This window comes from Bactrocera oleae, chromosome 2 (assembly GCF_042242935.1).
Source record: "Bactrocera oleae isolate idBacOlea1 chromosome 2, idBacOlea1, whole genome shotgun sequence".
In the NCBI taxonomy this organism is placed as follows: domain Eukaryota; kingdom Metazoa; phylum Arthropoda; class Insecta; order Diptera; family Tephritidae; genus Bactrocera; species Bactrocera oleae.
The window spans coordinates 13,887,287-13,914,272 of record NC_091536.1 but is presented as its reverse complement, the minus strand read 5'-3'; the positions used below and the strand labels follow the sequence as shown (position 1 = coordinate 13,914,272).

Sequence of the window (26,986 nt, the reverse complement as noted above, 5' to 3'; positions counted from 1 at the left end):
TACTTACTTCACATGTCCTTTTCAATCTTGGTCATTGGCTGATAAGTTCTTAATAAAATATTTAATATTTTCTGCAGTAGAGGATTAAACTTTATTGAAAATCATTATTGTTTGTTCGTTAACATATCTCAGCTGTAGTTGAGTATTAGTTTATTGTATTTTGCTGTGTAAGTATGTGTATGTTTGTTTCGGTTTTCTTAACATGCATTTATATGTTCTGTGCAAATTAACATAGCGTTTCGCTGTTAAATGTTTTTAAATTCCTCATTGTTTGCAAATGTATTTGTATGCACTCTTTACGAGCATTAAGTTATACAGGAAATAAATAAAAATGCTCTAGGGAAGGAAATTTAGATTATTTATAAACTTTACATACAGCTGTAGAGAATATGTACAGAGCATGCTACTGCAATGACGGAGCATTATAGAGTGTATATCTAATTGTTAACTCTTCTAGAAATATATTTCAAAAAATATTGTTTACTGTCATCTTGAATTTTCAATTTTTTCAAACTCATCAGAAAACAACATAAGCTATTCAATATAATGTTGGCATGCACAACATTAATTAACAGCTGCCTTTGTAGCATGGCTGTTAACTGTTAACAGCACTGCAATTCTATAATGTCTATAATGAATGTGAATTGTTTATAAGCGTAGGAAAGTTCTAGCGAACAATTTTGTGCAGTAATTTTTTAGTTTTTGCAAAATTTTTCTGTTTAATGAAAAGAGAAAATTAAATTTGTAGCAGCGCTCTGCTTGTGCAGTCTAACAGCACTTTCATTCTAAATTTCTTATATATGAGCTTCATTTTCGAAAGCAGAACTAATTTAGATCGATTTTTGAAACAATGGAGCATTAGAAAGTGTTGAAAAATGACTGTACTCAATGCAGAATAATCTTGCGTTTCGAAAGTGGTGCATTCAATGCCATATTGTTTTATAAGAGAATGTTGAAGTGTTTGTCGTGTTGTGTAATATATAAAAAAACAATTGGGCGTGTGCAACTATTGTTGTAAGTGAAATGGTATACATTTCTCTTTTTTAGTATTGAAATTTGAAGTTTTTGCTATTAAAGTTTTTGATTTGGTCAAAACAGTTAGAGTTTGCAAAAATACTTAGAATTTGCAAACATATGGTTACTAGTGGAGTTTTTTGCTGTATAACATATAGTACATTTACAAAATTGATCTCTATATTTTTTAAACATTTTGCTTTTGCATTCACATATATATATATATATATAGATATTTAGACAATTAAATAAACATGTTGGTATGCAATTGTTGTATGGAATGGCTGTACTTAGTTCAATTGGTAGAATTATACACTTTGCATTTTCTTGCAATTTAAACTTTTGTTTAGTTTTGTTTTGTTTTTGTTTTTGTTTTTGGTTTTGCTTTCTTAAAAGATTTTAAAATTTTTGTTCATTTAATTAACCAACATGTAGATTATGAATATACATATACATACATATGTAACTGGAAAAGTTACATGCTTGTTTACACTTATGTAATATGTTTATTTATTAGTTACATGTAAATGCGTGTGTATGTTTTTGTCAAAATGCCTTTAATTTCGTTATTCTAACTTCGCAACTAAGTGCCTTCTAGATTAGCGCAACTATTAACAATCAGATTGTATCAATTTGTTAAATACACAGCTACATTTGTATTTATCTATGGCTTAACATAGTTGAGTGTACAGTAACTGACGGCACAGTAATGTAGAAATACATTAGTTGTAAGCCTACAAGTATAACGTTTTCGTACTGTTGCATTGCTCTTTGCTCTTCAACCTTAATGCGAGTAAAAGTTCAGATGTAGTCTTTCATGATTTTGTGTGTTAGTTTTCGTTTGTTTATATGTATATGTATATATATTAGGGTGTATGTTATTTCCCAAGTTGACTTTTTTTTTGCAAACATTACTTGAATTTTCGTTTTTTGTTCTCAAACAAAAAAAATACGTTAACATCGGTTGCACCGAAGCCATAATACCCTTCACCAATACAAAGATTCCTTATGTTATAGTCACTCGGTCTGAACAATTTCTTCGGAGATTGCACCACTGCCTCAGACAATAAGCCATGCCAAATTTCTTGCCAATATCTCTTTAAATAAAAAAGCTTTCCATACAAGCACTTGAATACGATTGTTCATTTTGTATGGCAGATATGAAACATTTTGTATGAGAATATGACTTTTTGAAAGTTTTAGAGTTACTTGCTTAATGCAAACTATCAAAAAGCCACAAATTATAAACATTTAAAAAGAAATTAAATTTATCCACGATTTCAATAAAGAGTTTGTTTAAGTTGGTTCTTAGTTTTTAGCGCAAACTAAAACTTTAGGAGATGCTTGTGAAAAACATTTTACTTGGTAAATAATAAACACCCTAATATGCATATACATATCTGCATATATAAATTTAATAACTAATACTTAATAACTAATTTTATTTTATTGTATTTTTTTTCTTTGATTGTACTTCAAAAGAAAAAAACGTTTTTAGAAAGTATACAATTAACTAGTTCCGCTCAAAAGTGTTTCTTAGCAAGGAGCGGCTTATGTAAGTGCCTCTTGATGACATCAAAACACATATGAGCACATTTTGTGAAACACATTTGAAATACAACATCATGTGACAACATACATATGTAAAAATGTATGTAACTATTAGTTATTACCAGAAATGTGTTATTAATTTTCGTATTTCATTTTAAATTTTATGTATTAATTTGTGTAATTTAAAAATAGAGACTGCAAAAATATCACAGATTTTACTGAATTTAGCAGTCTTTAAAGGTTTAACAAATACTTTTGGTTTTTCGAACACAGGATTTAAATGGAATGTTAGTATATCTTGTGTAGCTAATAAATGTAATAGTACATATATGAGTATATATAAATATAAACAAATATAGATGATTTATTTTATGTAAAAATAGTTTAATGTCGCATGCAAAACGTATATGGATTAACTTGGATATATACGGTAATATGGTTGTTACTTGATATGTGAATTAATGAATTTGATTTATATTATAGCTTAATTAAAGATACTAGGAACAGTTTGTCCATATACGTAAAAATACAAGCAACAGTACATATTTATAGAAGATAAAGTTAGCATAAACATTTTCCAAACGTACGAGCGAGTACGAAATTAAATCCATAAAAAATACAAACATATACATAAATATGTATAAAAAAAACTTGGAAACAAATTTCTACGAATGGAATGTTTCGTATCAATAAATTTAACTTTCGTAATTTCTATTTATATTTAATTGAAATAATTTTTTAAAATCTTTATAAAAGGTACAAGTATTTTTGTATTCGAAAATTAGGCTTGCGTGATTGAAAGACTTGTTAAAAATTAATTTCTAATTAAACGCGTGAATACGCCATAAAGAAAGCAGTGCGTGTGCAACGCAAATGTAAAATATAGTCAATATCAAAGTTACCAAAATGTTTTCACAAACCACGCTTATAGTTGTGACTAAAATTTAGTTTACTTGCATACAACTGACTGTACCTTAAAGAATACAGTTTATATAATATAGTCAAAAATGATATTGGATATGCGAGGTTTTGTCAATACGAAGCATATAAGTTGAAAATGACCAAACTTAGGGAATTTGGGTTTGAAATATGGATTCTAGAGAAATATTACGGCATGAGTCAGTAATTCATGCATCGTTACGATATTAAAATAACATTTATGCTGAATTTTTATCCTCAAATTTAGTGAATTGTGTACGCAAATGTTAAAACCATCCTAACTTTATCAAACATCTACGAAATATTATTTTTAAACATTATCGGCATATCGCCTGCTGTTTGCAATATTTTGACCATTTATAGTACTTTTAGCTACATATAAAAAATTAGTAATAACCTGCGTTACCATGATTTACAATGTTTTTCTTACTTTAATTTTCATTTAATTCAACAAATGATTAGTGTATTGACTTTAAATACATTTAACTATGGGGGAAAAGATTACAATTTTTATTTGTATAATTTTTAGAGTGGAATTTGAAGCCATTTATAATTTTTTTAATTTTCATTTTTAGTTTACAGCAAGTTGTTTACATACAAGTATTTTAATTTATTGTTTTTTTGTTTTTCAAGATTACACTATTTATTTTTGTGCTTAAATTGTATGAGCTTAAATGTTAGTACAAATGTTGTCTAAATACTAATAAAATATTTCATGTCCTCATTTTAAGCGTAAATCGTTTGAATTTCCATATTTTTTAATTAATTCTTTGAGATAAACAGTAAGAACTGTAATGAATACATCTACAAATAAGTAATAAGTAATGACTACACCTAAAATATAACTATATATATATAAATTTTATAATATAATTCGTTCAAAAATACTTTTGCTGTGCTCAACTCAAAAAGTTTTTTCGTTTAATTAAGTAGTAAATGCAGCAAAAACAGTTTCGTAAAAAAAAAATAATTAAATATACACATAGGTATATGCATTTAGAAGGCTAAAATATATTTTTCAATCAAAAAAGCAAAAAAAAAGAATGAAAATCTTTAAGAAGTTTCGGAAATTTTAAATATGTAAATCAAAAACAATATGTTTAAATGTCTTTATGTAATATTTCCTTGCTAAACGTTTTGAGTATATCTGGGCTCATAATTTCTTTGTCAGCGAAAATTTTAGACATACTCAAAAGGTTTGTTTACAGTTATGCCCAAATATTTATGTTTTGTCTCTTATTTATTATTTTAATGATTTGCATTAAACTTTTAAGTTTATAGTTATCTTAAGGCATTTTCAAAATCTTCCCCAATAGGAGACATTCAAGGAAAAATTTCAAAAATGTTTTATATCTTATTGTTTTTGTTAAGAAAAAAAGTGCCTATATTTAATATATTATATATAAAATATTGAATATTTCTGCGGGTTTTCGTTCTTTTTTTTTTCAAAGACTTTGTATTAGTTGACATGCATACATATATACATACATAAGTCTACCATATATATATGTTTTAATACAAATTTATAGATTTTCGTTAATGTAAGTGCTTAAATATGCAGCTTAATTTATCTTTGAACTATATATAATCATATAATTCATAGATAAATCAGTTATTTTCTCTAATATTTTCGGTTTATCGCCTGCAGTTTGCAATATCTATATGAATATGTGTAATATGTAATAAAAATAAAACAAGAAAAAAAAATTTGTCAAATTGTGTTTTATAGAATATTTCAAAAGGCCGTTTATAATAGTAAATTTTTTTCCTTTGAAATAAATATTGGTATTTATTTATGCAGAATTTTGCTGCACGCTTACCAACCGGCTTTGATAATAAGATAATATTCATTCAGTCAAAGCATCTTAATTGTGGAGAGTAGTGCATTGAATTAAGCCCTATTAGTCAGCTAACGGGTAAGGCATCGGTTAATTACCCAACAACGCTACCATAGATTTCTGTTAAAGTTTCTATTAGTTTCTCTTGTGCACGTGTGATTCTCCATCTCTTTCTTACGCCAAGACCTTGCAGTTGCACCGTGTGTATGTGTTAGTTTCCGAGCTGATTTTTTGAATGCAATGAAGTTTTGGCACTATACCAGTTGATCAAATAAAGTGACAGCACTTGCGTTGTAATCGTGAGTTAACTGGCGCTCAGTAAACAATATTGCGTTACTAAGGTGTTAGTTACAGAGTCATAAACAATCTCGTTTTGCAGATTTCTCTTTTGCGGTACCAAGATCGACACTCTTCTTTGGCAGTCTTGGCATTTGCAGTAAGTTGCCACAGAAGATCGGTGTTAAAAGTATTTTTGTGCTGCTCTATGGAATACGTCTGCTTTATAAATATTACACTAACTATTCAGAAGGGTTCCTTTCTATCTCTCTCCTAATAAAATGTTTGATAGTCAAATCACTCTCTCTTTTAATTTCACTCTAAGTAAAATGTAAGCCTTACCTAAACTAAAAAAATAATTACAACATTATAAATAATTAAGTATTCGTGTTATGAGTATTGAGTATTTATGTGTCGACTACACTAAATTACAAGTAACTGTTCTAGAAAAAATATTTTAGGAAGTATAACTGATAGTTAATTGCGTTCACCTTACAAGGTAATTTAAATCTACGGTAATTTACTGATCTCTTAACAATGCTATTGAACATTTAAAACACGTCATGAATTACAAAATTATAAAATCTATACGAGTACTTATTAGATGCGATACGACTTTACTGCATAGCGCATATTATTTGTACGAGTATATACATTTAACGGTATACACTTGTAGTGGGTTGTGTGAGTGGAATGTGGGAGTGGAGTTACAATTTATAGAATAATAATGATATTAGTGTTAAATATTAACGATAGTTCAACTTTAAATTGCTTAAAAATTTAGAATCAATTTTTTTAATTTTGCTCGAAGTTTCGCTTCTGTGATAAATTTCGAAGTTGTAATTTTGTCTACCTAAATCTTAAAAGCATAAAGAAATGTTTGTTTCATATTTGTTTCTGGTCAGTTTGTGTATGAATTTAAACTTTTTAAAATTTTTCATAAAAATCTGTACTCTATAATTGTACCTAAAAAATTTCTGAGGTACACATTGACCAATAATACATGTTGTAACTACATTTAAATTCGTTTATATTTAATAAGTTTTGATTTTATACAAACGCATGAATAAGTGTAAAATTTTTTTTTTTGAGTATTTAATTGTGTGTTTTTTTTTTAATATTATAATATTATATTAGAATTACTCAAAGTTCATATTTACCACTGCATTAGACTACTTCGTTTATATGTAGCAACATTTTAGGTATTTAAAATTTTTTAATTAAAATTTAATAGTAATGCATTTGATTAACGTTCCAACTTCTTTGTTCGAAAAAAAAACACCATTTAATAAGTATTTGTCACTTATTAACGGTTTCCAACTTCTCAATTTCTCTTATAAACTTTTAGTTAATTACTAGATGATTGTTTTATGCATTTTTGACCTTCATTAAAAAGTTCACTTTTATGTTTTTAGCCTTACCATCTTTAAGATGTCCTTTTGCTACATTTCAAATTAGTACCGTTAAACTACAATTACTAGTTGTTTACTTAAACGACCGCCTTTTAATTCTCATTCATATCCTTGATTGCTTGCAATATGCGCTTGACATGCCCCACTTTAACTACACCCAAATCTTTCAGATCTCTCCTGCCTAGCGTTAGCAGCTCTTTACCGCGTATATCATTCTTCATGAAGCTCTCCACATATTCAGAGAGCTGCATTGTCTCTAGCCATGTGACCACCTCGTCAACACTCCAATTGCTGGCAGCCTCGCGTGTTGTGGTTAGTGGTGGCTTCAGCTGTGTCTGTCCCACGGTGGAACCAGAGCGCAGACGCACCCAGAAATGGCGGGATTTGCGACGACCATCACCCTAAATGTGGAGTATACATAATGTTAATGTTAATAATAAATCATACCGAAAATTTATAAAATTAACACAATTTGATTGGAGATTATTGAGTAGAGTAGAGTAAATAAATCAACTATAAACTTTTTTTTAATCCCGAATTAAACTCATATTAAAGGAAACCTCCAATTATTCGTTATGAAATATTTTTTTTTAAAATAGCAATTATTGCGATTTTATGTTATTAAATTGTGGTGGCAAACCTTTGTAGTAATTTCTCCGACAAAAATCTGTCTTATGTCGAATTAGATTTATACTCATATTGTAATATTTAATTTATTTTGCTTTTGCGTTTAAATTATAGTTTTCAAAGCAGTGTCAACCACTCTGATTGTAATTAACTTTATGCGATTAGTTTTTATATATTTTAAGACCCTGAGATTTTAACCGAGATTTTTGCTAAGTAAAAAAAAAGTTATTCCAGTAGGCACACTATGGTAAATAAATATCACATTCACCTTAATGTGGCTCTGTGATTTAACACTTAATTATTGTAACTTCACATTATTTTCTTTGGAAAATTTTGTGATATAATAATTTTGATAATGCGTGTTGCTTAATTTTATGCAAATCTTTTAGCATTCATGTAAATATTACTTTATACTTTACAGCAGAAAAAAATGAATTGACTTACCTCTTCATTTGGCGCCAAAGCATTGAAGTAAGCGCGTAATTTACCATCGCAACTTTTCTGAACCGAACATTTCTTCAGCTCCATTTCGATATTGGCCAATGCAGCACTTAACTTCGTCTCGAGATCCTCTCTCAATATTAAGCTATGTGCACGATCGCGTAATAAATTGCAGGAATCTTCGTATAATTGACGCGCAGATTCGATAACTTCTACAAGTTTGGTGCGCAGTGTGGGACCCTCAAGTAATTTGCCATCCGGATGTATTGATTCTAGTACTTCAGCGGCCCGACAAGCCACAGCATACAAATCGTGTTGCAATGATGGATGTGAAATGATGAGGAATTTCACCCATTTTACAAGTGAACTGACTGCTTCAATAAAGTTCAAAAGCACATAGCATTCACGCTCGGACAGCACCTCATCCGTAGACATTGCATGCTCGGATGCAGTCGATGATTGTTCACGTTGTATAGATATGCTGTGTTGACGTTGCTTTTCTTGCCAAGATTTCAGTGAAACTTCCAAATGACGATTACGACAAAGCATTTGTACACGATTCTTATGTAATATACGAATCATGCCGGGTGGTTGTAGCCAAGCTTCACCATCAACTTGTATGGGTATCTCTTCATCACCCAAAATATTTATCTGTACGCTATGGCATTGTGCTATGCGATGATGTTGTAGGTTTATGAGACGAGAGGCGGCCATTTGTACCGAACCAAATACGGCGACAACTTCGAGTATGCGATCGTCAAAGCTGGGCACGAGAAAGATATCGTCCTTCTTGCTGGATCCCCAAAAATTGGTGCCGCCCATGAAGCTGTGTTATGAGTTGTATATTTATTGATCAAATTGTCGACAAGTATTGTACATATGTATAGTGTTATACTTTGTTGTTACTCACCTCGGTATATTCAATATGACAATGCCCTGGAGGGAAGGTAGCGGTATACGCTGCCCATCACATTCCAACTGTACTCGTTGTTCCAGATTTTTGCATGTTTTCTGCAATAGCTGTTTCGAACCCAATACACCGTACCACATATAGTTTTTGGCACGAGAGCGACACTTCTCGGGATGCTCTTCCCGTTTATTATGAAAATCGAGTGAAATTTTGGCATCTATACCAATACCAAAGTAATTGTTCATAACGCATTTCTCATGATAGCCTGCCAGTAGGGTTTCATCGGGATCCATTAGTGGACTAACAGCAGCGCAAAGCGTGTCTGCATTTGCAAGCAAGCACTTGGAGATAAACCCAGAACTGTTGGCTAGCGCTAGATGGTATAAGAGTAAGTATATAATTAATAATATATTAAGAGATAAACCGTTTAGCTGCACTCACTTGGCCAATTAGGTAGGCGCACAAGTGGATTGATGATTGGCATTTTCCTAGCGCCATCTTCAGTACTCATTAGACGATCCTTATCTTTTTTACCCTTATCGTCACGTTCTTTGTCACCACCAGTATTACCACCACCACTGCCGCCGCCCATGTGATCGAAACCAAATAGTGCTGAGCCCATAAAAAGACTGGACTTGGAACCTTTAAGTGTCTGAACATTTGGTAACGCCTCATTTGGCTGCAAAGAGAGTATATATATGTAAACTCAGTGGCGTTAATAGACAAACAACCATTAGGTAGTGTTGAAAGTACCAGATAGTATTGCACTAACTACTAGTAAGTGAAGGAGAATGCTTGAAAGTTCAGTAAGTGTGTTGTAAAGTGGACAATTGTATACAATTTAGTTATATGTACTAAATAAAATTAAATAAATTGTGAAAATTAAATCTTCAATTAAAACAAACACAAACAATTTTTTTTTTATGTACAAGGAGCAGCTTTGACAACAGAAGAAAGATGTTTTGGAACACAAGCAAACGAAGGAAGTTGAGCGTAGACTAGACAATAAGCTTTGGAAAAATATAGGTATATAGTTAACTTTAGAACTGTTTTATAGACAGCTTAGGTTGTAAGTGGAGGTTATAGAAACGAATTTACAAAGCAGCTACAAACTCATGTTGCAAACTATGGAAATAACTGTAATGCAATAAAATGTTTAATTAAGTTAGAAAAAAAATTATAACTTTTTCTTCCAATAATTTTTGTAGTTAATTTACAACTACATCCAATTAACATGTTTCGTTAGCACCACTGGTTCGTTGTTTTAAGGAACAGGCCGAAAAGATCGTAGCGTTCCTATGAGAGGGTATCGTAGTAATGCCATATTTATTGATATTCTACATATACAAGCAAAAACGTTGACTTCGTTTACACCGAAGCTATAATACCCTTCACAAATAAAAACTTGATTTCGATCGTTCCGTTTATATGGCAGCTATATACTTTAGTGGTTCGATGTGAACAATTTATTCAGATATTGTACTGTATTTCATGAAGATATCTGCCCAAATAAAAAAGTTTTTCATACAAGAACTTGATTTTGATCGTTCAGTTTGTATGTTAATTATATATTATAGTAGATCGATAGATCGATATCTCAAAACCTGAGTGACTAGTTCGCGTATATACAGAGGGAAGGACAAACGGACATGATTAAATCGGCTCAGCTCGTCACGCTGATCATCTGTATATATATAAATATATATATATAGATATATATTATACTTTAGGATCTCCGAAATTTTCTTCTAGCTGTTACTTCTTTGCAAATTTAGTATACCCTGTTCAGTGTATGGTATAATTAATGTATCTCAATATTTTAGAAACGGGTCCATCGACCTCACATTGATGAAGTTTCCCACTTAGTAAAGTTCATAGTTACTATTAACCAAGTATGTGACGGGACGGAAAAAATTATTGTAAAGAATTTGACCTATTAATCGGCGTGAGAACTCGATGAACTCTTTTCAAAATTTCAAGTATGCAGAACCAAATCACCTATTTTTTATCAATGAAAGGGAAGCTTTGAGAACTCAAGAAAAGGTTCACAATGTGAAATGAAAACACTACAGACTTGGCAGGAAACCGAACAAAATTATTGCTTCAAAGTAGTGCAGGAGAGCGAAAAATATGCGGTATGAAAAGTCAAAAAGATGGCTGAGAATATAATAAAATTTCAAAGATATGAACGGCAAAAATTTTGAAAATATTACAAATGAGTCAAAAATTGAATAAGGACTTCGCACTGAAGCTATGCAAAGTTTGGAAATACTTCAAAAACTGAGACAAAATTTATTCGGAAATTTTCTAAATGGCTTTAAGTTTAATTTTTATTTTCTCGATCTAGGTTTATAGATGTCCATTTCATCACTTGTATGTATCGGAACACATGAATTTTCGTTAATACTAAAATATATTTTTGGATCTCAAGGGTTCCACCATAGAATAAATAAAATCGGAGTACAATTTTCTCAGCAACAGTCGACACAAAAACGGGAGATTCACATTTCCTAACAGGGTTCCATAAACATTTGGATTGACGGGTATATAGACTGGTCATTAAGAATTTGTTAGCAGGTTGAGTTTGGAATGCTTACCAACGGTATCAGCGGTCTTATAAGAGCCAAAGTGGCCAAACGTATATCCGGCTCAGCGACCACAAAGAAACGCAAACCCAACAATCCGTAAGCGCGCTCAGAGAGGCATTTTTTCGAATGCTTCTTCTATAACCGCGTATGTATGTATGAATATACATTTAAAATTGAAGTTTAATGTGATGAGAAAAGTTAAGATTATGATGTTTATATTTTGGAAAGATTTTAATGTTTATATTAGTGTGTAAATAAAATTATTGTTGTATAGAAGTTGTGTTTTTGTGTAGTTAACTTAATGGGAAGAACTTAATGTTTTGAACTTAAGCAGAGTTTTGTTAGAAATTTACAGCATACGTTTTTCCAAATATGTATGCATGTGTGTATGTATGTATAATTTAACGGTTATAAGAAATTTTGAAATACATACCAATTCTTTTCGCTAAAATTTGTATTTTTTTTTTAAATTTAGTAATCGAAAATTTTGATGAAATATATATGTATATATAAATTAAGAGAAATCATTTATAAAAGTGTGTGTAAACCTAAGCAGAGCCTAACAAAACAAAGTTAATATTATTAAATAGTTTATGTAAAATACATACATAAGCTTAAAGTTTGCTAACTACTGCACTGACCTTCAACATAAAACTTCTCCTGCAGTTTCCTCTCATTTAATCTCATTCTCTCCCTTTTACTCTCACCCACCCACTATATATATGTGTAATCATATGCACAGAATAAGATATTCGCTAACAGAACTTACCTTGAAGAGACTGCCACAGCTGATGCGTCGACTTGCTGCCGGTGAAGAGCTTAAGAATTTCGTATGTTCCGGATCTAAACTTAACAAATTTGGGTTGACACCCGAATGTCGACGATCCTTCTCAGCATGTTCTCGCTCCGTTAGACTGGTTGTTGCATGACTTGAATGTCGCCTCAACTCCATCGGCAGCATACGGGCCGACAGTAGATTGGCTGCCGACGCTGCATTCATCGGTTTGATAGCGTCTCCACGTAATGGGGTTGGTGGGCGCACAACTACACTTATCTGCGGATAGTTTGGATTTACATCATCAAAGGATTCTTTCTTACAGGACTCATCAAAAGTAATGCGCTTTACATCTTGTCCGTGTCCGGATTTTTTCGGCGATGTGCTCATTGCTGAGCCAAGAGTTGTTGCTGTTGTTATTGTTGATTGGTTGTTCAATGTGCTGTGCGGCATTGTGGCTATATTCGGCTCATTTTGGTCATAAGACGTTGACGGTTCCATACTGTCTCCACTATCCACTTGTACATGGGTCTCGATGTCGCATACTTCGATCTTTATTGCCATTTTTGTGGTCAATTCATCCTCAGTATGTTGACCGTTCACATTTGTGGCACATGTTGTTGTCGAAGATGCATCAATGGAAAGTTGTTGTTGTGAAATAAGTATGTCAGACGTCGGTTGACGTAGAGACGAACGCTTTTTCGGGCGCTTTGTGAAGTCGAAGATTGTTATCCAAACGTATGGCCAAATTAAAAAAACCGTTAATGAGTGCGCATACGTTTCGAATGAGTTCGCCGGATAGTCCGTGGGAAATGTTTGTCGTACGATGAAGGTCGTTATCAAGAGAAATGCAAGCAATTCATCATATACATGTTGTTGTAGTGCATATGGGACGGATGTTAGTTTGGTTTTTGCGGAAAAAGCACGAGTATATATATACAAATACATATATATATATGTATATATACATATGTAGTTTATGAAAAGGCAGCATTAAAATAAATATGAAAAAACGAAAAAGCAGCAAAGTTGTGGTTTTAGCATTTTTACACATACACCGTCAACATCAACATCAACAACAACAACAACAACGTACAAGTGCACTTGCACCAAACTTTCTAATATAAGCCGCTAACTTTTCTTACGCTACACACATACATACAACACAACGTGGTATGTTGTGGAAAAAGTTGGAAAACTAACTCACCTTGAAGCTTTGGCGTGCTATGTCATTACCCTCGACAAACTGTGCCAAACTGCAATATCTTGGCGGCTCACGAATCTTCTGATCATCGCAACGATTGTCGATTTCGAAAACAATATTCTCGAAACCGAATTGTTGCGGATTCTCATCGCTGTCCATGCGTGCCAATTGTGCGCGGCGTGGCGGAGATGAGTTACGTCGTATGCCACGATGGCCGCCCATGCTGAGCGATTTTTTGCGTATGGATTTTAATGGCGGTGCTTGATTGTCCGAGCATAGAGTTGGTGTGTCATCGGTTATGGTATTGTCCTGTAGTGCGCATGCTATATCATTACCCAGTACCGAACTAATATCATCCATAAACGATTCGCCTGGCACGACTTCCGTCTCATCACTCGTTTCCGGCGAATCGATGTGTGTGAAGGAGTTTGCATCGAGATTCTGTGGACAAGTACACAAATAATTTATGCTTGATTCATTTAACTAGAAACTATATTTATAAAAAAAACAGGAAAAAGCGTTAACACCGGTTGTAGCTACAATACCCTTCCCAAGGATTTTGATATACTAGTCCGATCCGGCTTTTCTCGGAGATTGTATCATTGCTTTTGAAAATATTTCTTAAAATAAAAAAGTTGTTCTTACAAGGTCTTGAATTCCAGCCTTCAGTTTGTACGGCGGCGATATACTTTAGTGGTCCGATAGCGGTGGTTCCAGTAAATGAGCAGCTTCTTGAGAAGAAAATAATGTGTGTAAAATTTCAGATCGGTATCTTAAAAACTGAGGGTGCAATTCGCATATGTACAGACGGACAGACAGACATGGCTAAAACGACTAAATTTTTTAAGCTGATACTTTATGATGACTCCGACGTTTCCTTCTGGGTGTTACAAACTTTATGGGAAACTTAATACACCCTGCTCGGGGTATAAAAAAAAGCTTTAGACAGGTGAAATGGTTTCAGCTGCTTATTTGTAAGGCTTATTTGGCAGTTCTAATAACATTTTAACTAAGTTTCGAAGTTCATTATCCTTTTGCCCGTTTCTTAGAGGAACCTGCTTATAATGTACCTGTATTATGTCTCCTAACTGCAGAGGACGCCCAAGTTCTTGATTTTCTTGTTGCTTATCAAATATCTCAGAGGTTAAGCTACATTCCTCATCACCAATAGCTGACAACACATCACTTGCCTCGCCACCTGGTAATTCATCTGAAGAGGATAACTCCTAAACAAAGTAAAAAAAAATAATTAAGTTATATAATGATTACTGTGTGTACATTAACATTTTGACATAAAACATTAACCATACAGTACGTACAGTGGCCACATCTGTATCAATGATGGTTATAGTTTCGCTTGAGTATACATTTGGGGCTTTAGGGGATATAACTACGTTGGGTACCTGCAACTGGCATACTTCGTCATTAAAACGTAACTCCTTAGACTTTTCGGGTATTGTTTGCACCTTCTTGTCGTCTCCATTGTTGCACTCACTATCTGTATACATGCTATGCTTGAGTTTCTTTTCTTTATCTAACTCACGACTCATGTAGTAGTTGCGTTCGAATACCTCTATTGGACGATAGTCTGAAAGCGGATCTACAATCTGTTCGCTTGTTAACATCGGCACACTCAGAAAGTCGACTTTACGTTCGGACGGTGAATTTACATCAGTATTGTCACCAACTATGGGTAAAGGATTGCCGAAATCATCAATATTTGCACCACCACTTAGTGATAATCTACCGACACGATAAACAATCTCACTACTTCCTCCTTGCCCATTTTCTTCTATCTCTTGTATTACTTCGGGTACCCCCGAACTACGACGACTATCGGCAAATTGACGCGGTACTGGTATACTAATGGAATTGAAGAAATTATCGTCGACTGAATCACGACGTGTATCTGGTAGTGGTGATATGCACGTTAAGTGAGAGGTTTCCATAGTGGGTGATATTATATTTATTGGCGGTATTATTGGTATTGGCGAAGAGCATGGTGTTGATTCACCCGAAGCATTGGTTGGTAGTTTTAATGCTTCGAATGGCGTTATGGATAGCTTGCGCTGATAACGCTTGGGTCGACCAGGTTCCGAGTGTTCGATGACATTGTACATGGCACGTTTAACACTGTTAGCCCGACATTGCAGCGATTCGCGTTCGGTAGATTGCAAGGAGCGACTATTACGACGCTCACTTGTATTAATTTCATCCTTCTCGTCCTTCTCAATTGATATGTTTGGATTACTATAAAAATAATTAGAATGATATCTTTTTACATATATTTCATAGATCTTAACAACTTACAGCAGTGAAGCTGATGTCGACGGTGTTGCGGAAGCAATTGGAGATGCGGCTGCACTCTTTGATATAATACTACTGATTGTCGTTAACAGGTCGTCACCGGCGTGTGCACCGGTCTCTTCTTCACGCAAAGCTTCCAACAACATGCCTAACTTCTCACGCAGTATGTCACATTTTACAAATAACTGTTCGTCATCCTTACGACTTTCAGAGATCTGCATCATTAGTTCATCGAGCGTTTCGCAGAGTGTTTTGGTGGCAGCAATAAGTGTTTCCGTATCATCGGTCTCGACAATGTTACGCAAATTTAAATTAGCCGACGTTACCATACCAGTAAGTAGTGCTTCTTGTGTGCTCGACAATGACATTTTCGGCGTTTTAGGTTGAACGGCGACAGCTTTTTCGAAGACCATAATGCTCCAGCGATCTAACATTTTGGTACTAGCAGATTCATAACGTTCGAGTATTTGCGGCAGATGTGCATCATCATCACATGAGGAACCCCAGCCCAAAACACGCGCCAAATCGTTGCCGGTACCAAGAGGCAATACTGCTACTTGACATTGTTTCTGTAGAAAAGAGATTTTGACTGATATAGTATAAATATTTGCACGATTTATGTTAGCATAAATCTAAAAAATAAAAAATTTAAAACCTTTCACAAAAAAGTATTGCTAAAGGTCGGGGATACCATAAGAATGATAGCAAATAAATGAATTTGTTTGTCAAACGTAATATTATAACAAAATGTATTATCTATAAATATTTGCTCGACACGAATACGGATTACACCGCTTTTAACAAGTTGGGTATTAACTTGTAATATTTTCAGCTGGGAAGATAAGCAAGAAAGCGTTATATATGTAATAGGCTATATAACTATAATTTCATAACTGACTAAAACTTGTGAATATAGATTATTCTAAAATACTTACATGCATACCAAAACGATCAATCTCGCTGAGCACCCAACCCACAGAACCGTCACCGGAGCAAACTAAGATTCGAAATATTTCAAAATGTTTGAAAAGACGCAAACCCAAACTGGGACCGGTGGATATGAGATCGAACACTTGAGCAGGATTTAATAACTGCTTGAAGCGTCGCAAAAACTTCACACCCTGATTGTCACCTGATTTCGAATTGACGAAAACCAACAGCGGTGAAAAATTACCCTTCGGACTCTCTACATCCCAAGAGTCATCATTTCCAATCGAATGCACACAAGTAGGCGGCACAACTGATAACTTCGCCGGTCCTAGTGGACAAGCGACTAAAATTTGTGGTCGGCAAGCAATATGTACGGTTTCGCGACACCATAAACAACGCCAATCTTGCAAACGCAACACAGAACCGCAAGTCTTCTTACAAACCGAGCACGTCGATGATACCGGTAAATTACCCTCCATCCATTGATGTGGCATTATAATACTACCATCACGATCCTCAATAATATCCTTGCCAACAGTGGCCAATGTAGTCCATTTACAATTGGCAATAGCTTTGGCAGCACAACGTTTATGCACTTTGCACTTGCATACCTCACAAGAGAGGCCATGCGAAGTAACGCCGGAGAGTATATCGCGACATACATTGCAGAAGGTGGGACGAGCGTGCGAAGTCGCATACCAGTGATGTTGATTGGAGAATAAATCATGTTGCTCAATAAAAAAACTATCGCCACGCGCACGCGCCGGTATTGAGGCGGATTTAAGCGAGGTCAGCCAGTCTTCCATTTCGCGGCGAGATTCGGCACAAAGCACAAGGGAACGTGTGGCGGTGATTACCTGAAAGAGAAAATCGGACTCTAGGTTAGTGGAAAAAGTAATTAAAAGGTCAAAAAATAAGTGGATTATATTTAATTACGGTTACTTGGTAGTAGAATATATTTAAATGGAATTTGCTTGAACTCATTTTTCTCTGGAAATATATTATATGTAATATAATTCGACAAACTGCATGATGGTTGTCAGAACATAGTTCGAGTACGTTCTTTAAAAACTACTTAGGTAAACGGTTGTCAAAGCGGCAGAAATCAATTTTGAACTACTATATATACTAATCTATGATATAGAAAATAATTTTCTTTACGAAAATTATGTTTTTAGAATCGCTTCTGTTAGCAACATTGGCATATATATAATTTCATAAGTATAGTATTATTTCACTTATTTGTCACCAGTTTTGGACGTTTTTACTACCTTAGACAACTTTCTCCCCAGGGAAGTTGTAAGGCTACAAACATTACAATTAGTTAATTGGCCTTGTCTACATAATTAAAGCTTACCTATGTTGGCAACTAATTAAGTTTTGAGCTTTGAGTGTTTATTACATAATTGTAATTTTAGCCGATCTTATAGTAACAGCGCCAACAATATTGACGTACAAATTTAATTAGCTGCATTCCAGGAGACTTCAGTGTCCAATTACCAATACTAACTTCTTATTATATAATTAGTATATCTTTATTAAGTAATAAATGTCCTTGAGTGACAGTCATGTGCACTAGAATGGCTGACTGACTTCAATAACTGTTCAAGTAATATACAGGTTGGTTGAAAAGTAGCTAGCTTTCACCGAGAAAAAGAACTCCAATTTTTTTCCCAAGTTGGTACATCTGTCGTGAGAATTCATGCAAAGTTACATGTTATTCTGTCAATTAATTTTTTGTTTACAAGCCATTTGAAGTTGACGTGTCAGAGTATTTTTTTAATATGGAAACAATTGAATATCGAGCAGTGATTACATTCTTTATTTTGGGGGTTTTGGAGGTTTAAAAATCAAAGGAAATTCTTAAACAATTAGTATAAGTCTACAACGAGTATTCACTTTCAAAACGCACCGTTGACTTTTGGGCTGGTGAATTTCAACGTGGTCGTTATAGGCTTGAAGATGATTACCGTGGCGGACGACCAAAAGCCGCAACCACACCAGAAATTATTGAGCAAGTTCATAATATTATTAGTGAAGATCCAAGTTTGGCTAAGCGTGAAATTGCTAATACCATAGGAATCTCAGACGAACGAGGACTTCATATTTTACACGGAGTTAAAGCGGCAAACGGAGGATCATTAGAAAAAGTGAATTAAAGTTAAGGCAGATTATATTGAATTTCGAGCTAGTAACTTTTCAACTAACCTGTATTTGTGCACCAAATACATATCTATGTATGTATATAAAGTAAAGAGCGCATAAATCTCTTGATTATATCGAAATTGGTATAATTAGTATATGTGAGTAGTGCAGCATTTTAGACGTGCATATAATCCTTACATTTATTAACTTGTTGCAGTAGAGCTCTGCACTCGATTTTGTTATGAGAAATCTGTCAATTTTGTAACCGATGTGCAGCAATACATGCGTTATTGATAGTTGAAGTTGACTGACAGAAGACATTGTATGAAAGTTATCGCAACAAGCAAGGTATTATTAATTTGACGCAAGTCTATCTAGATTTGAGTGTTTTGGCACAGTCAATAAAATTTAGTTGAAGAGTAAGAGTTAGAATTAATATGAAATATTAGCTTGATGCATTATTATTCTGCAATCTATTTTGATGTGCGAAGGCTGTTAATTATGCAATATTACATGTATTTTTACTGACAAATAAAATTGAATAGACGTTCTCTAAACAAGCAAGGGAAAATTAATTTGAAACAAGTGGATCAATATTAAATTTTTTTTTGGCAATAAGCTAAATAATAACAAGAAGAAACGTTAACTTCGGTTACACCTATACTATAATATCCTTTTGTAATAAAAAATATTCTATATAAGTACTTGATTTTGATCGGTCAGTTTGTATGGCAGTTATACTATGTATGATACTAGTGATCCGATCTGAAACTTTTTCCGAAGATTATCATGAAACAGACGATCAAATTCAAGTCCTTGTAGCGAAAACTATTTTACTTGTCAAGGTTTCTTCACCAAATTCGCGAAAGCTTATATAAAGCTTGTATATGGCGAGATAACGCTAAAATCTTCGAAGAAATAGATTAGATCGGACAACTACAGCTTATAGCTACCATACATACTGACCGTTCAAAATCAGAATATACAGTTTTATGCCATAAAAAATGCACCTACACCTCATATCCTTTAGATAAAATTTCTATTTGATATTATACTGGTAACGCGGGTAACAAGCATGGCATCTTCAATATGCCAAGGCTCAATAATAACAATATAATATTGTTATTTAATATCTCCGATATATTGCTAGCAAAGGCGGTTTGTTAAATCGAAGTACAATTTTATCCATTTGCATCTCCATCAACGTCATTGAAAGGCCAACGTCAGTCGTTAGCATAGCTTCATACTAAGAACCGAAGCAGCTATGATACTCTCTCATAATACTTGTATATTAATAAAACCTGTTTCCATAGTTTACGTCAAACTACAAGTACATGCTACGAATAAAATCATAGCAATAGCGCAAAACAGTTTGCGTAACTGTAAACCACCAACGCCATTGCACTTTGATGCGCAAGTTGCATATAACCTCAAGTTCAATAAGAAATTTTAATGGCAAAACGAATAACACACACATACACATCTGATCGATGATACAACATGTAGCACAGTTCAAGTTGTTCTGCCTTTGAAACCAATTTTGCGGTCAAAGGTAAATCCACTGCAAGTTTCACAATCATACGCCCACGTAGGTATAGGTGTACCCCTACAATATGTACACACTCCATAGAAACATGTGCGCAATATTGCTTTTTGATCGCTTATAGAATATTGCCACTGAAATTAATTAAGTTTAAGGTAAAGAAAATTTTAAGTGCACAATCCTTTAGGTAATAATTTTAAAGCGATGTCTCAGTAAGCAAATATTTATGGTGAACTTTAGTCGGAGGGAAAAATATTTATTTTTAGTAAGTTAGTTGTTCACTTTGAAAGGCTTTAAGCCAAGTGGAAAACAATCCAGTTCATCGACGGTCGTTTATCTGGTATTTAATTCCGAGCTAGACGTAGGCAACCGAAAAGGTGAAATGGTGACAAATATAGAATTTTTTTCGAGTGGTAGAATGCCTTCCGCATCATCATTGTGTCGTCAGAGCAATGGTATGTGCCACTTGCAGGTCACTAGAAACTCTCCTCTAGTGAGATGTCGCTCACCCTGCGACCATTTTCGTATTTTTTCAGAGTGGCGTTCCATATTTCTCGTCGAAAAACTTACATGTCATTACCAGCTTCCACGTGTCGCAATTTTAACAGTAAAACGTTTTTTTGGTAATTCCTCACATTTTTCCAGTTTTTCTCGTTTTAAAGCATGACAGCTATAATGTCGTCTGTATTCAGGTAGCCAACCATAGTGTGCAAACTCTTTCGCTCTATTTGCCAGCATATGTATTTGAAAACCGTGTGTTCAGCGTCAACTACATTATAGTTTTATATGCAAGAGGGCTCTTGGGCATGTCACATTGTATATAGATATTATTATAAACCTTATCGTCAATGTGAAAATGGACGATGGGTGAAAACCTACATCATGAAACCTGCTCGAATAAATTCGGTAGGTAGCATTACTCTAACATTCCTATGACGCAGTACGAAATCGAACCACAACCACGCCTACTTCCCACATAACAAAATTAAAATTCTATCTGATTCTTTCACTTTCCAGTATGTAAATCGAGCACTTAATAATATACTTCTATGAAACTTTACAAAAATAGTGCATTTGAGGTATGCCATCTCTGGTCTAATAATCGTCAAAATCGGAACTCTTCAAGCTCCCACATTCGAATATGTGGACTCCAGGCCCTATGACTGATTTTTTGCCAAATATATCGGGTATACTTTTGAAATTCAGGAAAAATGTTTCTATGATAATAATATACCCTTATGTCAAAAATGGTTTGAACCGGGTCAATACTTCTCTTAGCCCCCAAATACCTAATATAAAGATTTTTGAACTTACTTGCCTTTATACTACATATATCAGTCAATTTGGGAGTTATTTTAAAAAAATTCAGAGAGCATAGTTTTCTATTAGCATGAAGTGAAATTTGCCTTAGCTTCCATTTAATTGATACTCAAGACATTGACTTTGAAACGTCCGGCTAACTTTGAGTTCTCAAGTACATATACCTAAGCAATGTCAAAAATTAATGTAATCAGCCCTTCCATTACTCAGCCTAAAAAATAATTTTATAAAATAATTTTCGACTTGGGATTGTGAATTTGTGATACTTTAACAAAATTGAGTGAACACGTTTTCTATAATATTAAAAAATTATATTAATAGCCCTAATATAATGAATACGGATCTATTGGTTAACGTTTTTCACATCAACTCAATATATTAAAATATTAACCTCTTCGGTTGAGTTTATATCACATATATTTCATATTATTATTAATATGATTTTTGCTGACGGAAGGTCAAATTTAGTAATAAAACTAAGTGAGCCAAATACGTCAATATGATACCAAATTTTATTTTTATTCATTCACCATTTTGTTGAAAATTGAAAATGAACTCTTTCGTAACATTTTTAAATATTACCAAAACCTGAAGATATTTCCCCGGCTTTGATTCTTGCAAGTTGCATGAATTCGGTTACATCCGAACTTAGCTTTCTTACTTGTATATATTCTCTTTTGTAGCCGTGATATTTGTCGCTGGGCGTGCTTCCGCTTATTACCGATACAGCTTCGCCCGAAACTGCTTGATATGCCAATACTACCCTTAGAGCAGTTGTGCCAAACATTTTTTCTAGGGCTTTACGTCGGTTATTCTATCTCAATGAGTCTACGCATAAATCTGCGCCATAGAGCAAGACATTCAGTGTGGTCGACATCAAAGTTTTCCTCTTTGCCGGAACACCGATGTTGGTCATCAACCTGCTAAGTTGAAAATTCATTTTAGACGCATTTTACGCAGAGTGTTGGATTTGTGCCCGGACGGTAAATCTGGAGTCTAATTTTACACCCAGGTAGTTGACAACCTTTTGTCCTTTTAGGGTCTCTTCTGTTGCTCTCAAGTGTAAAATAGTCGGAATATGCTTAGCAGTACCAACTCAGTCTTTTTTACTGGCAAATTTAAGATCTTGCAGGTCAAACCACATTTGTGTTTTGACCATCACCCGGTTCAATTTTCTGCGAGCATCTTCATTTTCTGGGGCAGTGATTATCGCGGCGATTTTGTTTGCATAGCCAATTAAGTAAGTATCGTGAGGCATTTCGATGCTTAATATACCGTTTTAACTATTATTCTAGTGGTCTGAGCCGAGAATTGATCCTTGCGCAGACTTTAGGACTACTTCAACATAGTTGATAGAATGGACCAATACCGGCTAGTTCTAATGAAGCAGAAGAGGCGCGTATTTTCAAATCATCATACCTGTAATGAACTATAATTAGCAATTGCTACTTTCAGCCTTTCAAAACATTAAGTTCGGTCCGATTTGAAAACTTGTTCGATTTGAAATATTTAATATTTTTTTCTCGCCTTCAATTAAAGATGGGCCTGACTGTGTTATTTTTCCAAAAACTTTAAACTGAATTATTCAGCTTCTGAATCGGTTAACTTAAATCGTATTTTCTTACAACAACTACAAGCGTTGCCACTTAAACTTTTAATGCAATATGATTTCCGTACGAACTTAGAGTTACATTCAAACAAATTACCTTGTTTTTGTATTTCCATTTAACTTGTAACACAAGGCCATTCTCTGCACTTCAATCTCATTTCCGCATTTTAAAGTTTCACTACTTTCTTTCTTTGTGCAAACCGAGTAGGATTTCCTTTGCAAAACTTTGCTGATTGACGTCAACGAAGTTGAATAAACAATCTTAAGTAGTTTATGTCAAAGTCAAATCTCTCGTGAAAACATTCGAATATGCAGAGTAATGAGCAAAATATTATGAGGGCGGTTTAACAAAATACAAATTTGGGAAAAGTATTTTTTTTATTTCTCAATCAAGTTCATTCTTGTTTGATAGATTTGACCTACCGATAGTATAATTGCTTTAACCCGTCTCAAAAATAAATTATACTATTTGAAAGCAACAATAAGTCTCACGGAGCCAATATGTAGAATACGGTATATGAAGCAGAAGCTGGCTTCTTAATACAATCAAATTACTTGAATGCCTTGTTGACAGCGGAGGTATTAGCTGATGCATTTTCATGGTGAAAGTGCACTTTCTTCGACAAATGGAAATATTTTTATACACTGAATAGCGTATAACAAGTTCGCGGCGAAGTTTATAACAACCAGAAGAACATCGGAAACCCCATAAAAAAAAAAAATATATATATATATATATAATCAGCATGATGAGCTATGTCGATTTAGTCATATCCGTCTATCTGTCCGTCTGTTTGTATACATGGGAACTTGCCCCTCACTTTTTGTAATTCAGTTTTAGTCCTTTCCTCCCCAAGAAGCTGTTAATTTGTCGAAACCGTTGATATCGGACCACTATAGCATATAGCTGCCATACAAATTGGCCAATCAAAATCAAGCTCTCGTAAGAAAACTCTAAAATTTGTAAATGGTATTATAGATTATTTTTTTGCAATTCGGTGTCGAAAGATGTTCCTCTTAATACATATTTTGCTGAACCCGTCACACATAGGGAAGTTGAGAAGTTTATAATCGCCTGACTAAAGACAAACTTAATTTTCTAAAATTTCAGAGAAAAAATTACTAAACTACTTCAATTGCCAACAAACTGTGCAAGGAGGTATATTAATTGTTATAAGCAGTCGGTTGTTAAGAAATCTGAGATCGACAAAAATAAACTAATTTATCTCTTTGAAATGATCCGAAATAGAGCAAACTAAGTGGTAGCAAATCCAAACTAACAAATAAAAGCATAAAATCTATTGAAATTTAAGATTTAATAAGCCCAAATATTTATCGGAATACTATATTTTTCTAACATTTAGAATTATCTTAAAATGAATGTATATATATATAGGTATATATATATTTTTTTTAATTCTTACAAGTTATAACCACCATAATGCATAATGCATTTGCATACTATACATTCCATATACTCGTTTTCTTCGAACCGCTCACTGAATTTCCTCCACATTTTATGCCAATCAAATTTCCACTGCCGTATTTGAGGGCACACAAGTAAACATATCTACATATGCATTATGGCTCACCCTTTGTAAGAGCGGCTACGCCGTCACCCAAATGGAAGGCTGTCTGCATGGCATACGCCTGTGTACATAGTTAAGTATTTTGTGCGTGTATCGCCACATGCGGAAGTTGTCCGTGGCAGCAGAAAATGAAGTCGTTTGTTTCAAAAAGTGTGAAGGCAAACAATCAAGAAAAACTGTAAGATTCAATTTAAAGTTTATAGTTGACACATTCACAAGTGATTATTATCACTCTGTCATCGTTGTTATTGTCTATTAATTGCCAACTGCTGTTTGAAATCTTGAAAAAAACGAAAAACCCGTAACATCGGTTGCACCTAAAGCCGTGCTTGTTCCCATCCTGATGGTATTTGGGTAAGGGTGCATTTTCTTGTAAGCACATCGGCTTTATAATTTCCGTGATTTCACTGTGGCCTGGTACCCAGACAAGTTTGATGTGAAAGTAGCTTCATGCTACTACTAGTAAGGTCATACACTCCTTGACTAGCTTTGATCTCACTGCTACCTTGATAGCTGCCACTTCTGCTTGAAAGACTCCTGAGTGGTCTGGCAGTCTGAGAACATAGTTGTTTGAGATACTCTCTCTTTGATTTTCGAATCCATCCGTGAAGTATGTGTACTGAAAATATGCCGCTAGCGGTAAGTTCCGCGGCGTAGTGATCAAATTATCAGCGATGCAGTCGAAGTGAGAGAGGATTTCCTAATGTCGCTCTCTGGGACCCTTAATGTGTTCAGTTTCTCGGACTCTATAATTACATCTATAAGCTCCTTTTACCGATGTTATGAACAAAAAGTGGCCTAAGTAAATGACTGTCATTAACTGATTTCCTAAATTTAAGCAAACTGTTGTGAATTTAAGTTTCCTTCTGATTTATATGTAAGTACACACTATTTATTACATATTTGAATCTAGATGAAAGAACAAGCTGCTAATGGTTAATGGCTAAAGCTGGTGGTTGAGTTTTGCTCATCAATGAAAAACCACAAATGTTATTAGGGCATCATTGTGGTCGCTCTCAACACTGTTCACAACACTCTTCACAACTCACTGCACATGATTCTGTTGGCTTTTAGTCTTTGACTGTTCTGGCGGTCAGCTTAAAATTAGAAGAATTTTTTCATTATGACGGTGTGTGTGTGTATATTGTACATATATACCTAAGAACATATTATATTTTCATCCGAAACATTCTGAAAAGCATTCATGAGATGAAATCAATACTTTGTGTACCGTGTTTGATATATAAAAATTAAAATATAAATTTCTATTCTGTATTCTTTATCCAAATACTAGCAGCGTCGATAGCAATTTTCGTATATAATTAATTAAATAATGAAAAATAATGTCTGACTAACAAAAACAAAATGCCTAATATTTTTAATTTATAAACAAAAGCGAATTGGCTGATTTGAAATCCGTAAAATTGAAATACAGTTTAAATATTGTATACTACACACCTTTCGCAGTATCTTACGCAACTTGTAAAATTTTCGATAAGTGGAAATATTTTAAAGTTCACATACATTTCGTTAACCTTTGCTTAGTGTTTAGTTTTCCGTTCGTCGTTACCTCTAGTCCAATTTTTTTTTTAATTAAAGAACTTCCACGCACCTTTCGAAAGCTTTCTTAAAATTTGGGAATATTTTATTTAGTATTTATTTTATATACTTTTAGTGACTTTATTCCAAAATTTGCCTAAATTAAAGGCCTTGCTGTTTTTATGGAAAATCTTCTCTTCTTGTAAAAATCAGCAATTATTATTAAACTAAAAAAAAAAACTGGTTTTATAATAGAAATGACTTTATAACTGTAACATAAGTCAGTAGTTAAGAAATTGACCAAATGAATCCATTTTTGCTCCTTAAAATCATATATGTTTAGCAACAAAGAGGTCATCTGTTTATTGAATATTTTTAATTTATATGCTGTCTTTTGAAATGCACATAACGAAATTTTATCTTATATGT

At 33.7% G+C, this 26,986-nt stretch overlaps 1 protein-coding gene across 3 annotated transcripts in view; it reads right to left on the bottom strand.

The window, feature by feature from the left end:
• Positions 1-67: 67 nt before the first annotated feature.
• LOC106619405 (diacylglycerol kinase eta) overlaps positions 68-26,986 on the bottom strand; it is a 69,629-nt gene continuing 42,710 nt past the window's right edge. The window contains exons 3-13 of one of the 3 annotated variants that reach the window (XM_036378122.2): positions 16,818-17,669; positions 15,886-16,451; positions 14,895-15,825; positions 14,646-14,801; positions 13,579-14,016; positions 12,723-13,079; positions 12,366-12,650; positions 9,450-9,687; positions 9,009-9,381; positions 8,102-8,924; positions 68-7,431 (exon numbers count right to left, since the gene is read on the bottom strand). In XM_036378122.2, coding sequence (XP_036234015.2) covers positions 7,123-7,431; positions 8,102-8,924; positions 9,009-9,381; positions 9,450-9,687; positions 12,366-12,650; positions 12,723-13,079; positions 13,579-14,016; positions 14,646-14,801; positions 14,895-15,825; positions 15,886-16,451; positions 16,818-17,618 — 5,277 coding nt within the window. In that variant the 5' untranslated portion in view covers positions 17,619-17,669 and the 3' untranslated portion in view covers positions 68-7,122. Of the gene's footprint in view, positions 7,432-8,101; positions 8,925-9,008; positions 9,382-9,449; positions 9,688-12,365; positions 13,080-13,578; positions 14,017-14,645; positions 14,802-14,894; positions 15,826-15,885; positions 16,452-16,817; positions 17,670-26,986 lie in introns of all 3 variants that reach the window. The other 2 variants (XM_036378121.2, XM_036378123.2) reach the window with 2 other exon arrangements.